The following is a 27919-nucleotide window of genomic DNA, read 5'->3' as shown; positions in this document are numbered from 1 at the left end:
CTGTGTGCAGTAGCCCCCCTCAGCCCCCCTAATACTTACATGAGCCCCCTCTTGATCCAGCGATGTCTACGATTGCCTCGACCATCCGGGACTCACCCTCCTCATTGGCTAAGACACAGCAACTGCGCCATTGGCTCCCGCTGCTTTCAATCAAATTCAAATAGCCAATGAGGAGAGAGATGGGTGGGTCTGAACCGCACCTCTGTGTCTGAATGGTGCTGTTTGCTGTGGGGCCACTCAAAGGGAGGGAGGGGCCAGGAGCACTAAGAAGAGGATACGGGTTGCTCTGTGCAAAACCACTGCACAGAGCAGGTAAGATAACATGTTTTTTTTTATTTTTATAGAAAAAAACAAGACTTTACAATCACTTTAAATATGGTAGCTGCATTCTTTCTTTTTTTATGCTTTTTTTTATTTTTACCTGGTAATCCAGCCTGTAACACATTTCCTGTCTCATGCCGGCCTTAGATCGGTTCATTCGGGAAACAGCCGGATTCGAACCGTGTATGGGCAAGCTGAGTGTAATCAATCTGATTGATTGTTTAACTTGGATTACAATCAACCTGCCGGATTTTAAATGTGATTATTGCTAGTGCCTGTTATAGCTGTTAGCAATAATTACTGTGTTCTCCCAGTAGGGAAGGCTTCCCCCACCCCGCTGGGAGAACACAGTTGCTTGGCTGGTTGTAGGAAAGAAATTTGCTCCGTCTATGGCTGGCCTTAGGGTGTCTCCACTATGGATGAAGGAGCAGCAAAAACACCTTTGGACAGCAGCATTGTCAGTCTGCTAGGGTATTGCTAGATGCACTATATAGAAAATTATAGAAAAACAGGGAGGGCGCACCGTGTCCACATAGTATTTATACGGTTCAATAGAAAAAGTGACGAAATGGGTATAAAAAGTTATTATAAAATATTATAAAATAATTAATCAGTTAATTATAGACATTTATTGAGCAATAGTCTAGAGACCATACTAACCCGATTTTCAGGGGCCCAAAGACATTATGTAGTTAAATCTCCTCATTGAGACCTCGAGGAACCAAGGATCACCATGACACCATCATGTCCTCTTTGTTTGGTGTATCATGATTGATCACAGTGCTAACCAATCCTTCAAGTTGCTTTTCATAATTGTCAATACTGTTTAAGAAGCCTTTTGCCAAAGATGCTCTTCTTAGCTGTCTTTTTTCAATAAACAGTACCATATCCGAACGTTGACGAACACAACACAATCTCCTGCACTCAGGAGCCTAGTCCATATGTGAGTGGTGTGGCCAACTCTTCACATAAAATATGGAATGTCAAAAGTTTTTCTGCCCTCCTCAGGACATGATGTTGTCAGCTTTTTACAAGCTTAAGCATTTATTAGAAAACAAACTGACTCAATGGTGGGACATTATTCTATTGGAGATATATTTAGAGGTCAATAGAACCCCTAGAGGTTTGAGGATTACAAAACTTTGTAGTTTTTTAGATGAGGACATTAACACAGAATGGATTAGAGAGATGAGGACATTTAATCGGTCTTGGTTAGAGCTCATTATCAGGCAAAGACAAAGGAACTTAGTAACCATCAAAATTGATATTATAAATAAACATGAGGAATTGGCTGCGTTTACAGATTTAGAGTCGTTTGTGGGATGGGACACTAAAATTAATGAGCAGACAACAGAATTTTAGGCAGATCTGATAACTAGAAAATTTGAGAGGGATAGGCAGGACTATTCTTCAGGATGCAAGTTCAATTGGAAGAGGGAGAGAACATCTATGCCTCCTGTGGACGAGCATAAAGGGCCATGGGAAAATCGCAGTAGAAATCCCAATCATGCTTACCAACAGAATAGGAACCATCTAAATCCCCCCCTTCCTGGTGACACACACTATAGGAGCCTTGAAATTACAATACAGAGAGAGGAAAAGAAATAGGAAGAAAAATAAATACTGGGATAAGAATAAAAATAAGAATAAAGATAGAAATAAAGGCATTAATGTAAACAGAAATACAAACTATCATGATAGGCATAATGGGTAGCATTTTGATTATAGGGTCCAGGATGACTTCCCACCCCCTATAGAACTAAGAGATGTACCTGTAGAATTGAGTGGTAGAGATCAGTGTAACATCATGGAACATGGGGTTGGGACCGCCATAGGTCAGGACCAAGCCTCAAGTAATCCCACGCCATTACAGACAGGGGTATTAATGCATGAGGAGATGATCCATGGTAACACGGCCAAGTCTTGATATGCCTGAGAAACAACTTAAGCCCCCCCAAAGTCAAGTCTTAATGTAAGAACAAATAACTCTTTGGGCTCCCGGGGGGAATGCTACCACCACAAAAATTGTAAAGTCAAGAGATGAAAATTCATTTTTTGTGGAAGGAGCTGCGGGGAAGACGAAACCCGCAGCACAGAAAAGATTACCGTCCAGACTCCTTTCTCCCCCAAATACCAGGCGACTAAAAAGCCAATGAGAAGAGGGCGAAGGGGAGGGAAGAAACTCAAGAAGAGACCAGAAATAGTGGATGGACATTCCACTATAAAAATACACTCTAAATCTAAAAGTGTGTTTTCAGAAACAGAACTTGGGCTGCTCAGGAGAGGCCTTAATTACACCCCTGAGAGTCCTCCAAACCTCTTCAAACTCTTCATTGACCTATAGGTTTGTGCGAAATCTCACGGTCAAGCGACACTATATGCCTAAAGAAATAAATGGAGTAGAGAACGAAAACCAGGGGATAATGCCCCCTCCCTCCTCTCCTGATGCATTGGAGAATGAAATGTTGGAAATCCTGGAAGAGCTATATGTGGAAGGGGGACAAGAATCGGTGAATGAGAACACTGTTCAAGCCGTAGAGGTAGGGGTCATCAGCACTCAGCTTATACCTAAATCTAGCTTTTATCCACATTGGAATAAAGGTAACTCCATACCTACATTTTACGAAGTGGTTATGGAGGAATTAAAGAGTCTTTGTCAAGAGATCAAGTCATGCCAAGTACCATGAAGATGATATAGTGGGCCCTCTGTGTAGTCTGAAAAAGAACTCAGAAGTCATCATTAGAAAAGTGGACAAAGGTGGTGGCTTAGTAATACAGGACAGAGAGCAATATCTGGAGGTAGCGTATAGACTAATTGGAGATACAGATACCTATGATAGACTCTCGTGGGATCCTACAGGCATTTATAATGGTGAGCTAAAAAGGCTACTCGATAAAGCATTACTTAACCAAGTCCTGACAAAAAAATGAATATCAATTTCTGTAGTCAAAACATCCGGTGGTGCCCCATTTTTATTATATACCAAAGGTGCACAAAGACCTGGAGAAGCCCCCTGGTAGACCGATTATTGCAGGTATAGATAGTCGGACCAGTAATCTAGGTAGCTATATTGACCATTTCCGTCAGGATTTGGTAACTAGTCTGCCTTTATATATCAAGGACTCTGGCCATGCCTTGGAAAGTCTAACCTCTTATAGATGGGAGAAAGGCTATCGTTGGATGTAGCATCACTATATACATCTATCCAACACAAAGTTGGTTTCAGAGCAGTGGAATATTATATGGCAGAGGCCCACCGCTTTAATCCAGTACAAGCACAGTTCCTGTATGAGTGCATTGAGTTCACATTAACCCACAACTACTTTTCATTTATGGGTAGCCACTACAGACAAGTTAAAGGTACGGCCATGGGAGCAAGGTTTGCGCTCAGTTATGCCAACATCTTTATGGGGTATTGGGAGCTTAAACACATCTGGGCAAATAACCCCTATGGGGGTAATCTTGTTCTGTATGCTCGTTACATTGATGATATCCTCATAATTTGGAACGGCACCGATGAGGAACTTGAAGGCTTTCTGGTACACTGTTCAAAGAACCCATGTGGAATATCCTTTACTAACAAGTTAGATGAGAAATCTTTGGTATTCTTACATCTAGAGCTACAGGTGGACGACAATGGAGTAATTTACTCAAGGACGCATTTCAAACCAAATGTGGGGAATTCCTATCTTCATGCCTGCAGCCACCACCACCCCAGGTGGATAAAGAACATTCCCTTTTGGCAATTTTGCAGGCTTCGATGGACATGTACCTTTAAGAAGAAGGACTATGAGGAACAGGGACTGATTCTGAAGAACAAATTTAAGGAAAAAGGGTATGATGATATGCACATCGATGAGGCCTTTCAGAAGTACTTACAGTTATATGAGAGCACCTCCATGGAAGTAGGAAAACCTGCAAAGCGTGATGCCAGTGACGAGAGACCACAAGTGAGATTCTGTACAAGGTATAATAACAGAGTTTCCTTGATACAAAAAATATTTAGAAAGAATTGGAAGATACATAGATCTGATCCAATCTTGAAGGACCAGTCTGCCTCTACACCCGAACATGGTATTCAGGAGACCGAAAGATCTAAGAAGTATTATTGCCCCAAAGGTCTAAATAAACCCTGGACCACCTTGTTCGATCAAAAGGGTAGCTACAGGTGCGGGACTAGTAACTCTGGTAACTGCATACATATGAGCCACCGAAAGAAGGTGGTAATTGGAGTGGATGGCAAAAGGCAAAAGGTAAAACAGTTTATCAATTGCGGGACCCCATTTGTGATATATGGTCTCCTCTGTCCTTGTGGACTATTATATGTTGGTCGCACTTCACGACCTATGAGGACAAGGATGGGGAAGCATAGGAGTAGTATAACAACTGAAAAAGAGAACTACTCCGTACCACGACACTTGAAAGAGGCCCATAATAGCTCTGTGAATGGCCTAAGAGTCTTCGAGATTGAGGCCATAACAAATTACCTTGATACTGGCAAAAAACACCAAATATTGTGCACTAGAGAGGCCTTTTGGATACTTACTTTAGGATCCTTGGTTCCTCAAGGTCTCAACAAGGAGATTAAACTACATAAACGTAGTCTAACCCCGTTGGGGCCCCTGACAATCGGGTTAGTATGGTCCAGTCCCACGACTCTCTGGTCAATAAAACTTTGCACCCTTCTTAATCCCTCTTCCCATATTCCCTTTTTGCATGGGGCTTCTAATCTTGGTCCATCTCCTTTCAATCGAACCATTACCCCTAGGGAATATGTCTAATAGGGGTCCAGGCTTTCTTCTGTCTTACAAGCATACTGCCTTTGGCTTATATATGTATGGTAATTAGTAGTAATAGTATTAATAATTGTTAGGTAGGGTTACTACATGACACATGTTGGGCTAGTTGGTAGGAAATTATAGATCCAATACACCCTCTAGACTATTGCTCAATAAATGTCTATAATTACTTGATTAATTATTTTATAATATTTTATAATAACTTTTTATACCCATTTCGTCACTTTTTCTATCAAACCGTATAAATACTATGTGGACTAAAGTGTGGCATTGGGTTCTCCCAGGGAGTGTGGGGTACACAACCCCACACATCTTTGACTGGTTTTAACTTTCATAGTAATTACTTTTATGGTTATGCTAATATGCACTTTGGTTTTTAGATTTCTAGGCTCGATTGTATCCCTCTAGCTCATCGCCCAGATATTGTTCCGTCTACCAATATGGAATATCTTGATGGTAATGCATTTATGGTTGCAATGACTCAGACCAATTTCTATAACTTTTTTTTTATAATGTTTTTTATATACAATAAGATATAAGTTCATTAATGAGCTTTATGCGACTGGGTTTATACAAACCAAGGTTTCACTGACATAAGTTATTTATTATTATTTCATTTTTATTATCATTAATGGTACACTGAGGGTTTACGTGTCTGGGGGGACTTCTGCTATGAGATGTTTTATACCTGTCCCTCCATTCTGTTAGAGAGAGACGCATATTTGTATATACATATCTACTTGCACCTCTATGTTCATCTGTTTATATATATTTTAGCTATCTACCATAGTTCAATTCACCTTTGTTCTCCCTTTGGAGTGGTGGTGGGTACTCTAGAGGCCTCACTCCTTGTGGGGATGGCCGCTCTGCAATTGAGACACTCTGCCCCTTGGTCTCTGGTATTCTTGGGGAGAATGGGTATTTTCCCTGGTCAATGCTAGGGCGCTGGGTATGTGTGAGCTTCTAGCGGCCCGTCAGGCCGCAAGCTCGTGCAATAGGCCACCATACCGCTAGAGGGAGAGAGGCTTTTGAGAGCCAGATAGCTCGAGTCACTCTGAGCTTTTTGCACTGGAAATGACGTAAATTAGGACTTCCGGCGGGGCGGAAGTGACGTCCGCCACAACCGGAAGTGGCGGGTGGAACGCAAATCCACTCGCACTTCCTGGTTGCGGTATAGTGTGCATGACACACGATCTGGATAGTGGTAGAGGGAAAGCAGTGTGCAGTACAGATCGCACCCCTCATCAATAATATCACAGCTTTAAGCTCTAATTAAATGATGGAAGAGCCCCATCTCTCCCGTTTATCCCCCTAGTCTTTCCCATTCACTCCTTCCTCCAGCACCTCCTCCACCCTATCCTTGTCCTACAATTGAATCTACTAGCAGGAATGGTGTATAGCATGAGATAGAAAAATACAACATATTAAAAGGGTAGGTGAATTTCAGAGTTACTAATCAATGTTATGCTATAATGAGACATGGGGAGCTATAGACCTGGTTGGTATATGAGATGATGTTTGGTGGATGCAGGGGATGCACCCTGTTAGTACAGGGATATAGCCTCGTCTCTATGGGAGTAAAGATATGCCTAGATGGTTGACAGCATGATTTAGCATATGGTATGTTTTGATGAATTGATATGGTAGGTAGCGCCCATCCGGATGGGTGTGGCAGGCTCCAGTGGGTGTCCACCCATGCATGTGAAGGGCTTTATATAGAGGGGATTTAGAGAAAGTCAGTCTGCTATCGCTGTGGCTCTGATGAAGAGGGTACTCCCTCATAACGCATAAGCCGTTTGCGATACCATCTGGTTCCTCCTAATATCTGGTCCAGGTTGCAGGTGTCTAAAAGACACGGTTCCGAATTTCTGGAGCAATGTTAAGCCTTCTTTAAATGTTTGTTTGTGAGTATGACTTTTGTTTTTACTATTTAAAAACATTTTATCTTTGGTAATGTACAAAGTCGGTGCGCCCTCCCTGTTTTTCTATATGTTTCAGCTCTAAGGATACCCATTGTTCTGAGGAGGGCAGCAAGACCTTTGACATTCCATATTTTATCCGAAGGACTAGGCTCCTGAGCAAAGGAGATTGTGTTGTATTGCTAGCTGCACTAGAAGGTTTAGATGGACTTGACCAACAAATTAGAACCATAGGCGTTTTTTCAAATTATACATGTCCTTGTATTTATTTTATTTTTTGTCAACTTTTTTGTCTGAGTATAGATCTATGTTTGCCCCAAGCATGTTTGGAGCCACTTACTGTTGACTGACCCTTTCTGTAAACAAATAAATTCTATGATAAGTTTTGAACTTTCCTCCTGTTTGAGGTCATGCCCCCGTGTTCTTGATTTTGGTTTCATAATGAGATTACTGCCCTCTTGACCCTTATTCACCCCCTTGATATTTCATTGAGATTTCAATCATGTCTCCCCTTTCCCTTCTTTATTCCAGACTGTACATATTAAGTTCCTGAAGTCCCTCCTGATATGTTTTATCAGGACCTCCTTCCTCCTGCTGGTGATGTATCCTAGAATTCTATTTGTTTTCCCACTGCCTGGCCATACTGTTTGTCCATTAAAGTTGAACTTCAGTTAACACTTTTAAAGCAGACACAGCATAGCCTCAAACTGTCCCTGATTTCGAGGGACTGTCCCTGATTTGGAACAATGTCCCTCTGGCCCTCTTTCCTCCTCATTTGTCCCTCATTTTGGTCTGATCTCTATAGTTGTATATAAAATGCACTTTTATCTTTCAAAAAGTGTTTCCCAGTGCTGAACCTTTCACCCAATTTCTAAATTGCTGCATTTGTACATTTTAAAAGCCAATATAAAGGAATATTAGTGGTAAAAAAGTCCTTGTGGATTTATTTAACTTTTTTTTGGTTAATTCTCCTTTAAGAGGGTGTGGCAGGGGTGTGTCCTATGCCTACATACGTTTGTTAGTAGGTGTCCCTCATTCCCATCTCAAAATGTTGGGAGGTATGGACACAGTAATAGTTTTTTTTTTTTCCTTTTGGGTTAAAGGATTTACATACATTAATGAAATGACTATTGTAAGGACCTCTTTCATTCTTAAATGGTTTGTCTCAACCCTTTAATGCCACTTTTGCCAGACAGCTTGGACTGTTAAAAAAGCTGAAAATAGCCCCATACATACTATTAGATTTTCTGCAGATTTTTGTCTTCAGATTTAACAAAATCATATAATATGAGGTCAAACCTTAAGAGTTTCAATTTGTATGCAATCACAGTACATGGTTTTAGTAAATCCTGCAAAAATCTGCAGAAAATCTAATAGTGTGTATGGGGTCTAAGCCTATGTGTTCATAAACACATAGGCTTTTGGCAGTGTTTTGTGGCAGGAGCGTTTAGATACCTGAAAATAAAAAACACTACCAGTACATCCAGGAGCAGCAACGTTTTGGCAGAAAAAAATGCTTGATGCGCATTAACGTACATTTATGCATGTAAACGCGCATAATAAATTATTCTGGCCATTGAAATGAATTAATGCCCAAACGCTGGATCCAGTTAAGCAAGGTTAAATGCGCTACACGCTTCTACAAGTGTCAGGGGTTTTTTTGCCAAACGCTGCTGCCAGGAGGAAGGATTCTAGAAGAGTTTAGTGTATGCATGAGGCCTTACAGGAAAAAAAAAGAAAAAACTAAGGAAAGAAAATGAATGCAGCCACCACATCTAAGATCTGGTAGGATGCAATATATTACATTTAGAGTTTAATACCTCTTTAAGTCACTGCTAATGGGTGAATGAGGTCCAACTTTCATTGCGTTTGAGCTTTATAAACATTAAAAAAAAGACTAACTTGATAGGAAACTATTCAGTTTTACTTGATATGTCTTTTCTATTAAATATATATATATATGAATTGAATGTATTTTTTTTTCTGTCTGTGTTCTAATTTCAGGGAAGCCTTTTAACAATTACACTATCATAAATGCAGCTATAGCCAACATAATCGTATCCATACTACTAAGCCGTAGATTTGAGTATGAGGACCCCACTATACAGAAGCTCATGAGTTTAGTCAATGAGAATATTAAACTTCTGGGTTCACCTAGAGTCAGGGTAAGTCGTTTTAATGTTTGGCTCTTGCATTTCAGAGCAGTGCATGGCAAGGAACTAATATATGTTGTGGTGTGGTGCATAAACTATTTTTTTAAGATATATTTTATTGATTAAAAATTGTACTGAAAAAAAAAAAAAAAAGGACAACAATAAAAACAACAGACAAACACGTAGGGGTTGATTTACTAAACCTGGAGAGTGTAAAATCTGGTGCAAAGAAACCAATCAGCTGCCAGCTTCTTTGTCAAAGCTTAAAGTGTTACTAAACCCAGGAGCCTGCTAACTATATCTGGTCTCCCGCAGTACACAGAACATAGGAATCTAATTATTTTAGTAAATATAAAAACTGATAAATACCTTTTATCACAAGCAGTACACAGCAGTCTTGTGACTTCTATCAGTGTCTGGTTAAAGGTTGTAGGAGGAGTTTTCATTTTCCTCTGACTGTCCTATGAGGCTGCATGACCCCTGACTTTCTGTCTGGACACTGCTGATTGGCCCTGTGCTGATCATATTCACCCTCCCAAAACAAAAAAAAAACTCTCTGGCAATGCGCGCCAAACTGAGCATGTGCAGAGTGCCCCCAAAGCTCTGTTAGCAGATGGATTGGGGACTGTGAAGGAAGGAGAGGATCAGAAAAGGCTGGATCAGACAGCCTTTTTACACAATGCAGAGTGAGTATAACAAGCATGCTTTACTGCATATACAGACTGATTTTACTGTTGTGGGTTTGGTAAAACTTTAATTGAACAAGCTAATGTTAGAAGCGGATCAGCTGCACCAAAATTTGCACCCTCCAGTTTTAGTAAATCAATCCCATTATGTCTCTCAGGTCTCATTGAATTGCATAAACCTCATGTAAGGACCATAAATGCTTTGGGTTCTATAGTGCTATGGATCCAATAAGTCCACTATGTGGATTTATATTCAATTTTAGTATCTTTGATCTAGAGGGGCATTATAGTAAGCCTGATAAGTAAGCATGATAAAAGTTTATCAAAGAGCTTCGGCTTCTTTCCAATTTCAGAAGTAAGTCAGTAAAAATTCTAGTTGCCAGGTAAGATGCCCCTTTCCGGAATAGTAAAGTTATTTTTTTTTTTGCAAAGAAATACATGATTTTTAGTAAACGTTTGACATATTTAGAGACTGCTAAATCACCAAACATTCTTAGAAGACAGTTTTTATTAATATAGTTATTTAGTAATATTTAGTATTTTTCAATATATTATTGAGACGCAATGCTGAGGAAATGAAGGAGCCAATTTCAGACCAAAACTTCTGAACAATAGGACAATACCAGAAGCATTAAGTCAGTAGTAAGACTGCAACCTGTAAAACACCTATCTGTAGGGCTTAAGCCCATTTAATGCTACCAAGCAGAAGGTGACTATGATGAAATATCTTCAATTGAATTAGTCTATCTTTGGAAGTTAAACCAAATTTTATAGGTATGGCTAAATTCAGACCAGTCTGAATTAGTAAATGTAATGTCTAATGAAGACCATCTAGTCTGAGCAATGGAGAATTTGGGATTGGAATCTACCATAGGAGTAGGGTAATGTTCAGAGATAAGTTTTGTTGGGTCAGGGAGCCAAAGTAGATTCTCAAAGGATATAATCATCATTGGATTGTCTAACGACCCTCATAAACAATTTTTGGTGCATGTTGGTGTGTTGGCAGCCCATTCATTTTGAGTCCTGCAATAGTATGAATTAGGTTAAAAAAAAAAAAAATCAGTTTATAAATACCATATTCTCTGAACATGGTGATTACCTACAATATTATTTATAGAAAAACAATGAATATTGTGTCTTTTTTCCCACTTTAAAGCTGTACAACAGCTTTCCATTTCTGTCAAGTTTGCTGCCTGGAGGCCAAAAGAAGATGGATGTCAATAGTCAACAGCTTCAGAGCTTTATGAGAGAAACATTTACTGAGCAGAGGAAAGAACTGGATGTAAATGATCAGAGAAACCTTGTTGATACATTTCTGGCCAAGCAGCAAGAGGTAAGCATTAAAACAGTATTCAATCCTCAGGGTTTTAGCTTAACAGTTGAGCACAATAAAATAAGCATTCCCCTATAAACTCCTTAAGATTCTTAACCCAGCACTTGCAGTTTTCAACTTTCAGTTCTGCGATCTCCTGCTCTCTCTGTGTTCCTTTTCTGGACTTTTGGTTTTCACAGGAAGAGAGTCAACAGTGGACTGAGAAGTCTCATTCACATGGAGAAGGGTAGGGGAAGAAGGAAGAAGGAACAATGGAGTGCCTTGCCATCCTGGGCAACAACGTTGTGCATTTCTATTGATGCACACAGTGTTGGGAGACAAAATTCTAGACCCTGTATGCAAGGGTGGCTCCATAGAATGCTGCAAGAGAAAGGAGCTACCCTGAAACAGGAAACCTGGGGCAGCAGTCATGGCACTTCTGGGTTCATTTGCCACAGAAGAGACTAGGGAATAGATGTTTCTCCATCTCTTCGGTATCCTAACTTGTAAGCAGGTGGTAGTAAAGTGTTCTTATGTTTGTTAAAATGTATTGTTTTCAAGTTGGTTGAACTTCTGTATGGTAATTATTGTTTTGTTTGCCCTGCTGAGGTGGTGCTCCTTGAGAGGTAAGGATTAACACTGCTGACCAGGTGGACTGAGAAGTCTCATTCGCTTAGGGAAGGCAGGGGAACGGAGGAGGGAGGAACAGGGGAGTGCCTTTCCATTCTAGGCAAAGGGACTGTGTTTTTCTATTGATGCACAGTGTTGGGAGACACAATTCTAGTCCCTGTATGCAAGGGTGGCTCAATAGATTGCTGCAAGAGAAAGGAGCCACCCTGGAACAGGAAACCTGGGGCAGTGGTCATGGCACCAGCTTAAACTGGAACAAAGACAAGGATTAAAAGATAAAGAAGCTGCATATTTAGTAAGACATTATATCATCTGCTGAAAGTACTGAAAAATTGAGGGTTTACTATCACTTTAAACTTTATAATTTTAAAAATTATTTAAAGAAAACCTCCAGGTAAAACACAATATTCAGTAATTTTAAATTTTCTTTTAAAGCAGTGGTTAACAGCCCCCCTCCCCCCTCCAAAAGAAAAAAAAAAACATGTTTTTGTAAATGCCTGTTGATCACGCCAGTTACTTCCTGGTTTACAGCATAAATATTCTCTGAAAGCAGAGACCTTGGAGAATAAAACGGTGGCTATTGCAGTTTTTGTACAATATTTGTGCTGAAATTAATCAAACTCAAATTTTCAGGAAAAAATACACTAAAAAATTAATTTAATAAAATAATATAATACACACATTTTTATGCAAAATATAAAACACGATGTTGCATTGAGTAATTAGATACCCATCATGTTAAGATCTTAAATTGTGAACGTCCGTGAAATGGCGACAAACTACAGTACCTAGTATTGTCCTTAGATGATGCTTTAAAAGCTTTTACAGGTTATCAGTTTAGAGTTAATCATGAATTATGACCCTAGAATTATTGTTCTCACTCCAATGTTCATGGTTATACCTCACATGTGTCACATGGGTACGTCGGCCCTTTAAGAGCCGCCAGAGGGCGTGCGCGCCGCTGCACGGGGGGGACCCGATGCACGTGGCCAGTGGACGTGATCGCCGCTGGCCACACGCGATCTCGTGCACGAGCGCCAGCACGGGGATTTGTGTGTGTAAACACACAAATCCCTATGCTGTCAGAGGAGAAATGTCATTTTTTCCTAGTAAATAGGAACAACGATATGTCTCCTCTTACTCAGTCCTATCCCCATACAGTTAGAACACACTGAGGGAACACACATTTAACCCCTTGATCGCCGCCTAGTGTTAACCCCTTCCCTATATCAGTAACATTTACACAGTAATCAGTGCATTTTTATAGCACTAATCGCTGTATAATGTCAATGGTCCCAAAACAAATGTCAAAAGTATCCGATCTGTCTGCCGCAATGTCGCCATCCTGATAAAAATCACAGATCGTTGTCATTACTAGTAAAAAAAAAATAATAAAAATGCCATAAATCTTTCCCATAGTTACAGATGCTATAACTTTTGCGCAAACCAATCAATATAGGGTTATTGCGATTTTTTTTTACCAAGAATATGTAGAAGAATATTTATTGTCCTAAACTGATGAAGAAATTTGTTTTTTTAAAACATTTTTGGGGATATTTATTATATCAAAAAGTAAAAAAAAAAAGTTTTTTTCAAAATTGTCGCAGTTTTTTTGTTTATAGCGCAAAAAATAAAAACCGCCGAGGTGATAAAATACCACCAAAAGAAAGCTCTATTTGTGGGGAAAAAAAGGACGCAAATTTTGTTTGGGTACAACATCGCATGACCGCGCATTTACCAGTTAAAGCGATGCAGTGCCAAATTGTAAAAAGTGCTCTGGTCAGGAAGGGGGTAAAATCTTCCGGAGCTGAAGTGGTTAAGTTGGTTGAACTTCTTTATAGTAGTTATTGCCCTGCTGAGGTGGTGCTCCATGAGAGGTAAGGGTTAGCACTGTTGTCCCGGTTTTCCCAGGTTTTTTGGGAAAATACTGCCCTATGCTTGGGCAAACACATAAAAAGGGAGGGAACTATCTCTTGGGGGTGCCACTGTTAAGAAAGTTGGCCAGAGGTTCGGTTCCAGGTTACATATTTCCAGGAATGACTACTCTTCTAAGGATGTTATTTATTTCTTGCCATTTAACCACCCCTTGTGGGATCTCAGTCAGGGTTCCAGGGGTATGGCCTCATGCTTCTCATCCAAGTTCCCTGCTGGTGCTCCTGGATCCTCCTCTTCTCAATGTGCGACCATAGGAAGCCGCTCCCTATTGTGGCACATCTTAAAGGAGTGCAAGCATGCTTTGCGAGTCATAGAACAGGGTTCACACCCAGAGACAATATAAGAGAAAAAAGATGCACTACAAGTGTCTAATGTGCAGTGAATCTATTCTAAAGAGGCAACATTCCCATTGTAAATGACTACAGTACTAATGTCAGGTGCATAAGCAGCCAGCTTGTCAGGAAGTGATGTTTTTTGGCATAGGTGACAGACAGCCTTGGTAATGAAGGATCTTGAGGGCTTAGGCTTCTTCCTTAGTGTTTGGAACCCAACTTGTGGCACAGGGTATCCTAGCCTGTATGTCACGGAAGATGGACTGAGGCCTCTGGAGAGAATAAGCAAGGGTTATGCATAAAGTTGAGCTTCCTAGAATTCAAGTGTAATATTTGAATCATTGTCATTGAGATGATGTGATGGTTAACTGTGGTGGTGTCCAGTGCAAGCTTTGTGGCACCGGCTTGGAAATGTTGTACAACATAAGATAGCAGTGTTATGAAGTATGAGAATAACGAGGAACTGTTGTCCGTAGTGCATAATATGAAGTTTCACAGAAGTTGGGCCACAGTTGTTAAGGAGTTAATTGTGTCTTCCTGGAGAAGTGTCACTTTTAGGATGGAGTGCTGCCTTAAATGCCATTTTATATTAAAGTGGTTGTAAACCTCAGTCATAGAATCTGAGCAAAGTGCATGTATTGCTTGTGTTTACTTATCTCTCTCCAAAGCGCTAAATGTTGTTTCTCTATGGGGCTTTGTTCCACCGTTATTAGCATGAGTCACTTCTGAGAAGTTTTCCTGACACATGAGATACATTTCTGTCGGGAGGGAGGGGGAAGGGAGAGCAGCAGGAATCTTGTCTATTCAGAACACAGTTGTGCTGTGTTGAGTGGGGTGTGTGCCTTTCCTCCAATCAGCTCTCACACACTGTTACTGCAGCCTCTCCGCCCCCTCCTCTGTGCTCCTGACAGACGAAGAAAGATTTTTAACCCAATCTGCCCTTTTGTAAGGATGCAGAGAGGAGAAGACTGGAGATAAACAAGTAAAAACTATGTAGGATTTGTTTAATCTCTGTGTTTCATCTGTGGCTGCTCACTTTACAGGGCACACTGTATGTGAGGGTTTACGTAACAGCTTCAGCCCACCTCAGGGGGCACTAACGAGCACTCTCTCTCTGTCCCCATATATGCACCAACCCGCAGACTGCTTACCACGGTCCCATGCTCCCGGGAGGACCGATAGTCTGAGAAGCACCACAGGCAGCTATGGGAGGGTGCAGCCTGGGTCATTTTTAGAGCTGCAGCCATAATCCTGCACTTGCTGAGAGGATTTCTATATATGTACATCTGTCAGCAAGTGGTTAAAAAGAAGCTTACTAGGTCTACAAGCTGCCCATGTCTCAGACAACAATTCCTAGTGGGATGGGATGGAAGTGAATAAGCCACTAGGACTTAAAGTGAGCCATTTGTAGTCAGATTTGTTTTTTAAGGAACCAGTGCATGTGCACTGTAGTGGCAACACTGCAGGGGCTTTTTGAGTCCATAGACTGTTGCCAGTGTGCATGGTGGTATTGCAATAGATATGTAGAACTGGAATCATTGCCAGAAAACCTCTGCTACATTGCATCTACAGTAAATTTCCCAATATCTTCTATCTCTATTTCTCTAGGGGAAGCCAGAATCTACTCTGTATTTCCATGATGAAAATTTAACAGCCCTGGTGAGCAACTTGTTTGGGGCTGGAATGGAGACAACATCCACCACTTTGCGATGGGGCTTTCTGCTAATGATGAAATATCCTAATATACAAAGTAAGACATGTTGATATATGACTTCTGACCTCAGAATGATCATATGCCATGGAACATCCCCCTGAAATCAAGTTTTTCCATGATCAGCAAATGTGCTAAATGTTAGCAATATAGCGTATAGCATTGCCTGCTTAAAGCCTACCTCCATGTTTAATGACACTTTAAATATTTAATTTGGACCAAGCTGGCCAAGTTCAGTCCCACGGTCAGAACACAGTACTGTATACTGTTGCACTCAGACCGACTCTACTTGTTCCAGGACTGGGATGGAAAGTCTCGGTCCCATGGCTGGTACACAGCGCTATATACTGTACATAGCTGAGGCTGCATAAAGTTAATACAGTGTGCTTAACAAATGCATTTGTTAGGGCAGAAATACTGTAGTTTGTTTGGGCCTGCTTGGATGGACAAGGTTTCTGCTCCGAGAGTGCATTCACTGTGCACTCCCAACACATACAGTATCTCATAAAAGTACACCCCTCACATTTTTGGAAAAATATTTTATTATATCTTTTCATGTGACAACACTGAAGAAATGACACTATGTTACAATGTAAAGTAGTGAGTATACAGCTTGTATAACAGTGTAAATTTGCTGTCCCCTCAAAATAACTCACACAGCCATTAATGTCTAAACTGCTGGCAAGAATAGTGAGTTCACCCCTAAGGTGAAAATGTCCATATTGGGCCCAAAGTGTCAATTATTTGTGTGGCCACCATTATTTTCCAGCACTGCCTTAACCCTCTTTGGCATGGAGTTTACCAGAGCTTCACAGGTTGCCACTGGAGTCCTCTTCCACTCTTCCATGATGACATAACGGAGCTGGTGGATGTTAGAGACCTTGTACTCCTCCACCTTCCGTTTGAGGATACCCCACAGATGCTCAATAGGGTTTAGGTCTGGAGACATGCTTGGCCAGTCCATCACTTTTACCCTCAGCTTCTTTAGCGAGGCAGTGGTCATCTTGGACATGTGTTTGGGGTCGTCATCATGTTGGAACATTGCCCTGCGGCCCAGTCTACAAAGGGAGGGCATCATGCTCTGCTTCAGTATGTCACATTACATGTTATTCATGGTTCCCTCAATGAACTGTAGCTCCCCACCCAGTTCCGGCAGCAACTCATGCAGCCCCAGACCATGACACTCCCACCACTGAGCTTGACTGTAGGCAAAACACATTTGTCTTTGTATGCAAAGAAAGGAATTTGCCTTTGTTAGCAGATAAAACACTGTCTGTTGTTGATCCCATCCCCATATACATATAGTAAGAACAATTTCCTCAGAGAAGTGGGACTTTGAATGGAGAGAGTATAGAAAAATAATTGAATTTTTATTACATGAATAGACAACTCATGGTGAAAAACACAATACAAAGCATTGGATAAAACCAAGTCTTATCCATGAAAAACACAGATTTAAAAGACCAACTATGAACCAAAGCCCAGAAGCTGTCAGGACGACAGACCATGCAACGCGTTTCGAAAAACACACATGGTTTTTACCTTCTTCATGGACTAAGCTTATTATTTTCAAAGTTGGATCTATAGTGATAAAATAAATATCATCACAAACATGTACATAATGATTGAAACATAGTGAGCAAAATTTAAATCGCCAGGTCTGTCTGAAAATTAATCTAGATGGAAAAACATAAAAATTATCCAAGTTACCGTATTTTTCGCTCCATTAGACGCACCTGACCATAAGATGCACCTAGGTTTTAGAGGAGGAAAACAAGAAAAAAAAAAAATATATTCTGAACCAAATGGTGTACTAAAATATTTTGCAGTGCCCATGAAATGAAGCCTGACCAGTGCCAAAGAAAGGCAGCCTGACCAGTGCCAATAAATGCAGAGTAACCAATAATGCTGAGTAGGGATGAGCCGAACACCCCCCTGTTCGGTTTGCACCAGAACATACAAACAGGAAAAAAGTCAGTTCGAACACGTGAACACCGTTAAAGTCTATGGGACACGAACATGAATAATCAAAAGTGCTAATTTTAAAGGCTTATATGCAAGTTATTGTCATAAAAAGTGTTTGGGGACCCAGGTCCTGCCCCAGGGGACATGGATCAATGCAAAAAAAAGTTTTAAAAACGGCCGTTTTTTCAGGAGCAGTGATTTTAATAATGCTTAAAGTCAAACAATAAAAGTGTAATATCCCTTTAAATTTCGTAGCTGGGGGGTGTCTATAGTATGCCTGTAAAGGGGCGCATGTTTCCAGTGTTTAGAACAGTCTGACAGCAAAATGACATTTCGAAGGAAAAAACCCATTTAAAACTACTCGCGGCTATTGCATTGCCAACAATAGAAGTTCATAGAAGTTCATTGATAAAAACGGCATGGGAATTCCCCACAGGGGAACCCTGAACCAAAATTAAAAAAAAAAAAAAAAAAAAAAAAAGACGTGGGAGTCCCCCTAAATTCCATACCAGGCCCTTCAGGTATGGTATGGATTTTAAGGGGAACCCTGGCCAAAAAAAAAAAAATGGCGTGGGGTCCCCCCAAAAATCCATATCAGACCCTTATCCGAGCACACGACCTGGCAGGCCGCAGGAAAAGAGGGGGGACGAGAGTGCGCCCCCCCTCCTGAACTGTACCAGGACACATGCCCTCAACATTGGGAGGGTGCTTTGGGGTAGCCCCCCAAAACACCTTGTCCCTGTGTTGATGAGGACAAGGGCCTCATCCCCACAACCCTGGCCGGTGGTTGTGGGGGTCTGCGGGCAGGGGGCTTATCGGAATCTGAAAGCCCCCTTTAACAAGGGGACCCCCAGATCCCGCCCCCCCCGTGTGAAATGGTAAGGGGGTACTTACCCCTACCATTTCACTAAAAAAACTGTCAAAAATGTTAAAAATGACAAGAGACAGTTTTTGACAATTCCTCTATTTAAATGCTTCTTCTATCTTCCTTCATCTTCTTCTTCTGGTTCTTCTGGCTCTTCTGGTTCTTCCTCCGGCGTTCTCGTCCAGCATCTCCTCCGCGGCGTCTTCTATCTTCTTCTCCTCGGGCCGCTCCGCACCCAGGCATGGGGGAGGCTCCCGCTCTTCTCTTCATCTTCTTCATCTTCTTCTCTTCTTCATTTTCTTCTCCGGGCCGCTCCGCATCCATGCTGGCATGGAGGGAGGCTCCTGCTGTGTGACGGCGTCTCCTCGTCTGACGGTTCTTAAATAACGGGGGGCGGGGCCACCCAGTGACCCCACCCCCCTCTGACGCACAGTGACTTGACGGGACTTCCCTGTGACATCACGGGGAATGCCACAGGGAAGTTCCGTCATGTCCCATGCGTCAAAGGGGGGCGGGGTCATCGGGTGGCCCCCCCCCCGTTATTTAAGAACCGTCAGACGAGGAGACGCCATCACACAGCGGGAGCCTCCCTCCATGCCAGCATGGGTGCGGAGCGGCCCGGAGAAGAAAATGAAGAAGAGAAAAGAAGAAGAGAAGAAGGAAGAAGAGAAGAAGATGAAGAAGAAGATGAAGAGAAGAGCGGGAGCCTTCCCCGATGCCATGGGTGCGGAGCGGCCCGAGGAGAAGAAGATAGAAGACGCCGCGGAGGAGATGCTGGACGAGAACGCCGGAGGAAGAACCAGAAGAAGAAGAAGAAGATGAAGGAAGATAGAAGAAAGAAGAAGCATTTAAATAAAGGAATTGTCAAAAACTGTCTCTTGTCATTTTTAACATTTTTGACAGTTTTTTAGTGAAATTGTAGGGGTAAGTACCCCCTTACCATTTCACACGGGGGGGCGGGATGTGGGGGTCCCCTTGTTAAAGGGGGCTTCCAGATTCCGATAAGCCCCCCGCCCGCAGACCCCCACAACCACTGGCCAGGGTTGTGGGGATGAGGCCCTTGTCCTCATCAACATGGGGACAAGGTGTTTTGGGGGGCTACCCCAAAGCACCCTCCCAATGTTGAGGGCATGTGGCCTGGTACGGTTCAGGAGGGGGGGGCGCACTCTCGTCCCCCCCTCTTTTCCTGTGGCCTGCCAGGTTGCGTGCGCGGATAAGGGTCTGGTATGGAATTTAGGGGGAACCCCACGTCATTTTTTTTTAAATTTTGGCCGGGGTTCCCCTAATATCCATACCAGACCTGAAGGGCCTGGTATGGAATTTAGGGGGACTCCCACGTCATTTTTTTTTTTAATTTTGGTTCGGGGTTGCCCTGTGGGGAATTCCCATGCCGTTTTTATCAATGAACTTCTATGTGTATACTCACGGCTATTGCATTGCCGACAAGTTTTAAATGGGTTTTTTCCTTTGAAATATCATTTTGCTGTCAGACTGTTCTAAATATGGGAAACATGCGCCCCTTTACACGCATACTATAGACACCCCCCAGCTACGAAATTTAAAGGGATATTACACTTTTATTGTTTGACTTTAAGCATTATTAAAATCACTGCTCCTGAAAAAAACTGACATTTTTAAAACTTTTTTTGCATTGATCCATGTCCCCTGGGGCAGGACCCAGGTCCCCAAACACTTTTTATGACAATAACTTGCATATAAGCCTTTAAAATTAGCACTTTTGATTTCTCCCATAGACTTTTAAAGGGTGTTCCACAGCATTCGAATTTGCCGCGAACACCCCAAATTGTTCGCTGTTCGGCGAACTTGCGAACAGCCAATGTTCGAGTCGAACATGAGTTCGACTCGAACTCGAAGCTCATCCCTAATGCAGAGTAACCATTGCCAATAATGCAGAGTAACCAATAATGCAGAGTGACCATTGGCAATAATGCAGAGTAACCAATAATGCAGAGTGACCATTGCCAATGATGCAGAGTGACCAATTGTCCATTGCCACAAACACAGCCTTACCTGATGTTTTCCCATCCTGTCTCAGGAGCAGTTTCAGGCAGGCTCAGCCGGGAGATCGCCTGGTGCCCACAGGGGGTTTGGATGTCTGTCCCCTGCTCTCCTGTCTCTTCTGACGGCGACAGCGGTGGGGCGGTGCCGGCAGCGGGGGGCTTTGCCTGCGGAGGCGGGGAGCAGTGCAAGTGGCAACAGGGGGTGGTGCCAGCGGCAGTAGAGTTGCCACCTCATCCCTTTAAACCCGAACACATATTGATTACACAGGTTCTGTGGCTGATTAAGGTGGTAATTAAACTCACTGGTTGCCTTATCTGCATTAAATTAGTCTCGGAACCTGTGTAATTTATATGTGTTCGGGTTTAAAGGGATGAGGTGGCAACCCTAAGCGGCAGGGGGGGGCGGTGCCTGACGTATATTCGCCACCATAAGACACAGAGGCATTTTCCCCCGTATTTCTAGGGGAAAAAAAAAGTGTGTCTTATGGTCCAAAAGAATGTAGCTTAAAAAGAACACTAAATAAGAGCAGTGAAAAGCATAAATCTGTAAGATTATAGGCTTACTTACTCAGGAGTTTGAGCATTTGTGTGCCAAAACAGATCCAAGAGAAATCAGTCAGATTTAGGCATGATCTGACTGTCCGTGTCCTAATTGTGTCTAGTAGTTGGACGGGACACAGTGGAGGAAAAGGTATCACCTACACTGAAGGATCTGTAAATCAAACAGAAAAACAGAAAATTATTCCATTTATAGTGACATTTGTTAGTGCTAAGCTGGATATGAAAAAACACAGACTGCCTCCATACACAGCACCAAATGGCTGGCTGTTAGAGCAGAATGTGGATTGCAAAAGAGTTTACCCACCTTACTCTTGAGATTTGTTTTGTATGGCTCATATTGTCAGTCAAACGACAGAGAATGAGCTGTAGAAAGATCTGGCTTTAAATATGCATCAGTGTAATTGCTGACAGCCTGCACCTGTACCAGCAAGTCAGATAATTAATGACTTGCTGTTGACATCTTGTGGCCAAAAAGAATAACAACAGAGAAAGGGATTTACTGATTACTAAACAGATATGTGTGAAGACATCCTTGGCGCAATTAACCCTGCTCATGCGGCATCATGATCACAAAGGAACGATGTTCATAGGCAGGAAAATAGCAGGTGCCCGATAAAGGGCGGACAGTCCCCTCCTGATTAAAACCAAAAGAACACATTGCAGGAATCGATAGCAAACGTCAAGCGAGTCCTGCAATCTTTGTTATGAATAAGAAAGAATAGTAATAAAAGATCGTTAATATATACAAGGTGAAAACAGAAAAGGTGGAAAGCAAGAATAGAGCTTCAATTACATCAGAAAAGCGGGATATCTTTGCTTAAAAAGATGCATTTGCATTGGGCGTAGGAGTGAATGGTAGAGGGGGGGGGGGGGATTTATAATTCCAGGCCACCAGAAACAAAATCCTCCAGAAAGGGCTTGAAAGATACCATATCGTTCAGCCCTGGGAAGCGAGTTGCGCCCAGTTTGAAAATCCAAAGCTGCTCATATTGCAGCAGGATTTTGTTCCAGTCTCCCCCTCTTATCCCTGGATGTATACGATCTAGCACTAGAAATTTAACTTTAGGGAGGATGCGATTATTGAATTGTATCATGTGTCTTCCCAGTGGTAAATCCGGGTTGCACAAATTTTTATACTTTGAATATGGCGATAAACTCTACGTTCATTTTTTGTTTTGTCAACATAGAAACATTGGCAGTCACATTGTAATAAGTATACTACACCAACAGCTTTACAATTTAAAAAATGTCGTGGGACAAATTTCTTATTGTTGGAAAGTAATTTGTGAGTGCCAGTGTCCATGAATTGGCAATAACTTCATCCTCCGCATTTGAAAGTGCTAAATCTTTTACAGGGATTTTTGGGCCCACCTTTGTATTCCCTAGAGATCAATTTATCCCGGAGCGATCTTGTTCGATGAAAACTAAATGCTGGATGTGTTGGAACCAAGGAGGCAATTATTGGGTCCAAGGACAAAACGTGCCAGTATTTTTTGATTATATTCTTGAAAGTTTCCTGCTGGATTGAGAATCGAGTAATAATACGCATAGGATTATTCTCGCTTTTCTGTCCTTTGTGTCCATACAGAAGCTCTTGCCTTGTTATGGCAATAGCTTTCCTAAATGCATTTTTGAGGCAATTTTTTGAATATCTGCATTTACAGAGTCTCGACCTTAGTTTGTCTGCCTCTATTTTAAAGGAGGGCTCCTCAGAGCAATTGCTTCTCGATTTAACCAGGTTGTTCGGGTAAAAACTTGTGGCATGTAAAATGCCATTCCCTGCAGTTGGTTTTCTATATAAAGTGCTTGTAAACATTCCATTTACATCTTTCTGGATAGACAAATCCAGAAATTCAATCTGGTTTTGACTGGAGGTCATGGTGAAACTTAAATTTAAATTAATTTAAGTTTCACCATGACCTATGTTTCAATCATTATGTACATGTTTGTGATGATGTTTATTTTATCACTATAGATCCAACTTACAACTTTGAAAATAATAAGCTTGGTTTAGTCCCTGAAGAAGATAAAAACCATGTGTGTTTTTCGAAACGTGTTGGATGGTCTGTTGTCCTGACAGCTTCTGGGCTTTGGTTCATAGTTGGTCTTTTAATTCTGTGTTTTTCATGTATATGTCTTGGTTTTATCCAATGCTTTGTAGTGTGTTTTTCACCATGAGTTGTCTATTCATGTAATAAAAATCCAATTATTTTTCTATACTCTCTCTGTCTGTGATCCATTCAAAGTCCCACTTCTCTGAGGAAATTGTTCTTACCACTTGTCTTTGCACTTCTCACCTGGTTGCCGCCACACACGCTTGACACCATCTGAACCAAAAAAGTTTATCTTGGTCTCATCAGACAACAGGACATGGTTTCAGTAATCCATGTCCTTAGTTTGCTTGTCTTCAGCAAACTGTTTGTGGGCTTTCTTGTGCATCATCTTTAGAAGAGTCTTCCTTCTGGGATGACAGCCATGCAGACCAATTTGATGCAGTGTGTGGCATATGGTCTGAGCACTGACAGGCTGACCCCCACCCTTCAACCTTTGCAGCAATGCTGGCAGCACTCACACGTCTATTTCCCAAACACAACCTGTGGATATGACGCTGAGCACATGCACTCAACTTCTTTGGTCGACCATGGCGAGGCCTGTTCTGAGTGGAACTGTTCTTGTTAAACCACTGTATGGTTTTGGCCACCGTGCTGCAGCTCAGTTTCAGGGTCTTGGCAATCTTCCTAAAGCCTAGGCCATCTTTATGTAGAGCAACTATTCTTTTTTTCAGATCCTCAGAGAGTTCTTTGCCATGAGGTGCTATGTTGAACTTCCAGTGACCAGTATCAGAGAGTGAGAGCGATAACACCAAATTTAACACACCTGCTCCCCATTCACACCTGAGACCTTGTAACACTAACGAGTCACATGACACCGGGAAGGGAAAATGGCTAATTGGTCGCAATTTGGACATTTTCACTTAGGGGTGTGCTCACTTTTTTGCCAGCGGTTTAGACATTAATGGCTGTATATTGAGTTATTTTGAGCAAATTTACACTCACTACTTTACATTGTAGCAAAGTGTCATTTCTTCAGTGTTGTCACATGAAAAGATATAATAAAATATTTACAAAAATGTGAGGGTGTACTCACTTTTGTGAGATACTGTATATGAATAGTGTTCAGTGTGAACATTGTGTCCCCAATGTGTTTTGCAGATAGCCCGCTTCTTCAGGGCTGGGACACAGAAATAATTATCTTCAAAAAATGACCAGCTTCCAAACATCTACAGAATATATAATAAATTTGAAACACGATATAATTTAAATTACCAGAATATAAATGTTGTGCGTACACCAACAAATGATTACTTACAAATATCATAGCATGAATGCATATTATTTATCTCAAAAAAGACTCTCAGTGATGTCTATTATATGATCTTGGGGGCAGCATTGCCCCATAAGGGCTATTGGGGCAAGTTGATCAAGCCCATGCGAGAATCACAGAGGATGGTGGTAAGACCAAAAGAAGTATTCCTACTTAATATCCATGCAAGAAGGAACAGTCAAAAAGCCCCCTGAGGCCCGGTGAAGAGCCTCTAGGGTAAACAACTTAAAATTTTGAATAAACCCATATATTCATATATTTTTTTCACACATGACATTAATTGCATTGGCATTAAAGTAAAATAAAAAAAAAAAAAAAAACAAAAAAAAAAAAAAAAACTTAGGAACAAAAATAAAACATAAAAAGTATATTATGGGCCAATTTTGGGTTCAAACTTACGTGACTTCAACAAGAGAATCCCAAATCAGAACCCGACACACAGAGCAAAAAGAACCTTGATGTAACGCCTCCTCAAATATAATACAGTAAGGCTATTTATTGAAAAAAAAAAATTATATATATATATATATATAGGCTCGGCTCCACTCGCAGTCACACCCAGTCCCGCCTTCTAGCCTTTACGTCCCGCCATTGGACCGGTGTTGTGCAGGGCTGGACAGGGACAAAAATTTGGCCCTGGACTTCATCCAGACCGGCCCACTTTGACAGGTTTCTCCCATGCCAGCTGGACAAACCCACCCCCCCAGCCTGTCAACCCCGATGGCCACCCAAGCCCCCCCTCCCCCTTCACTAGTCATTAGCCGTTCTACTTTATTAGAGTAGTCATTATTTCACCCAGGGGGAAAGAATCAGTTTGTTGCCCCCCCTAATGGGACAAGATTAGGCAGAAGTGGGAAACTCCCAGGCCATAGCTGTTGAGTCAGCTGTCTGTCCCCTCCCCCATGCTCCTTTTGGTCCCCCATGCTCCTCTGCCACCCCTGTGCTCCTCTGGTCCTCCCTCTGCTTCTCTGTTCCCCCACATGCTTCTCTGCCCCCCTGTGCTCCTCTGTACCCTCGTGCTTCTCTGGTCCCCCCTGTGCTCCTCTGGTACCCCCCCTGCTTCTCTGGTCCCCCACATGCTTCTGCATTCCTCTCATGATCTTCTGTTCCCCCCAGGCTGCTCTGGTCCCCCTGTGCTTCTCTGGTCCCCCCATGCTTCGCTGGCCCCCCCTATGCTCCTCTATTCCCCCCCATGCTCCTCTATTCCCCCCATGCTGCTCTGGTCCTCCCTGCTCCTCTATTTCCCCCCCATGCTGCGCTGGTCCCCCATGTGCTCCGCTGGTCCCCATGTGCTGCGCTGGTTCCCCATGTGCTCTGCTGGTCACCCGCATGCTGCGCTGGTCCCCCATATGCTCCGCCTGTCCCCCACCTGCTCCTATGGTCCTCCATGTGCTCTGCTGGTCCCCCCCATGCTCCTCTCCCCCCCAATGCTGCTCTGGTCCCCCGTGCTCCTCTATTCCCCCCCTTTTGCTGCTCAGGTCCCCATGCTCCTCTATTCCCCACCATGCTGCTCTGGTCCCCCATGCTTCTCTATTCCCCTTCCCCACTTTGCTGCTCAGGTCCCCATGCTCCTCTATTCCCCCCCTGCTGCTCTGGTCCCCATGCTCCTCTACCCCCCCCCTTTGCTGCTCAGGTCCCCATGCTCCTCTATTCCCCCCCATGCAGCTTTGGTCCCCCATGTTCCTCTATTCCCCTTCCCCCTATGCTGCTCAGGTCCCCATGCTCCTCTATTCCCCTTCCCCTTTGCTGCTCAGCTCCCCATGCTCCTCTATTACCCCCCATGCTCCTCTATTCCCCTTCCCCTTTGCTGCTCAGGTCCCCATGCTCCTCTATTCCCCCCATGCTGCTCTGGTCCCCCATGCTCCTCTATTCCCCTTCCCCCCATGCTGCTCAGGTCCCCATGCTCCTCTATTCCCCCCATGCTGCTCTGGTCAGACCCCCTATGCTCCTCTATTCCCCTCCCCCCCCTTTGCTGCTCAGGTCCCCATGCTCCTTTATTCCCCATGCAGCTCTGATCCTCCATGCTCCTCTATCCCCCCATGCTGCTCTGGTCCCCCCGCAGTGTTCACCTTCTCACCCTGCCTAGTTATGAAGCGGACTGAATAATGACATGCTCCTCGGCAGTCGGCACTGAGAAGTTCATCATACGATCCAGAAGGAGGGCTCAGGGCAGCCACACACAGCTGTGACATAAGCTTCCTCTGCACTCGTTCTCCTGCTCTTTCCTTTCCTGCTCTCCATCTAGATTCTCTGCGGCAGCAGACAGGATGGAGAGTAGGGAAAGAAAAGAGCAGGAGAATGAGTGCAGAGGAAGCTTATGTCACAGCTGTGTGTGGCTGCCCTGAGCCCTCCTTCTGGATCGTATGATGAAGTTCTCAAGGCCGACTCCCGAGGAGCATGTCATTATTCAGTCCGCTTCATAACTAGGCAGGGAGAGGAGGTGAGCGCTGCGGGGGGACCAGAGCGGTGGGGAGGGGGAGACAGAGGAGTGGTGGTCTGCTGTCACTGAAGCCGGCCCACTGAGCCATCGGCCCACCGGGAAACTCCCGGTAGTCCCGATTGCAAGTACATGTGTGGTGTTGTGTCCATCATAGGATCTGGGCCAAGGGGCGGGACTGAGCGGGACTGTAAGATGAGCCGAAAGGAGCAGAATACACAGGACAAGGCTGCAGGTGGACACTGAGCAATGCTGCAGATGGACACTGGGGAAGGCTGCAGATGGACACTGGGCAAGGCTGCAGATGGACACTGATAAGGCTGCATTGATGGGCATTTAAAATGTAAGTTTTTTCCTTAAACTTCCCTCCTAAAAGTTTTTTTCCTTCAACTTCCCCCCTAAACTTGGGATGCGTGTTATACGCCGGCGCTTGTTATATGCCTATAAATGCATATATATTATATTATATGTATATATATGTATATATATATATATATATATATATATATATATATATATATATATATATATATATATATATATATATATATATATATATATACACTGTGTATAGAGGAGAGAAGAGGAAGAGACCCCCAAAATCAAAGAATGACCAGCCATATCTTAAATGCAGGCACTCCCTGCCTAATATACCCCTGGGTCTCCCAGGGAGCTGCCCACCTTCCACCAACCAATAGGGTACAATTCTGTACCTCCCAATAGCCTTCCCAAAAAAGTTACCTGAAGTGACGTTGAACTTACGCATTTGTCACATGTAGTTATGCCCAATTGGTGCGCACCAAAGTAGAAGACACTGAAACCTCCCTCTAGTACATGTGCTGAAATGAAAACAGGAGGGGGTAAAAGAAGAGATGTCCAGAATAAAT

General features: G+C 42.7%; 1 protein-coding gene across 1 annotated transcript in view; it reads left to right on the top strand.

The window, feature by feature from the left end:
- The window catches only part of LOC141139192 (cytochrome P450 2K4-like), a 58880-nt gene that overhangs the window by 5191 nt on the left and 25770 nt on the right, over positions 1-27919 (top strand). The window contains exons 4-6 of the mRNA XM_073625111.1: positions 9045-9205; positions 11036-11212; positions 15697-15838. Of these exons, the coding sequence (XP_073481212.1) occupies positions 9045-9205; positions 11036-11212; positions 15697-15838 (480 nt within the window). The remainder of the gene's footprint in view (positions 1-9044; positions 9206-11035; positions 11213-15696; positions 15839-27919) is intronic.

Source organism: Aquarana catesbeiana, linkage group LG04 (assembly GCF_042186555.1).
Source record: "Aquarana catesbeiana isolate 2022-GZ linkage group LG04, ASM4218655v1, whole genome shotgun sequence".
In the NCBI taxonomy this organism is placed as follows: Eukaryota; Metazoa; Chordata; class Amphibia; order Anura; family Ranidae; genus Aquarana; species Aquarana catesbeiana.
This window is presented reverse-complemented; position numbering and strand designations above follow the sequence as displayed.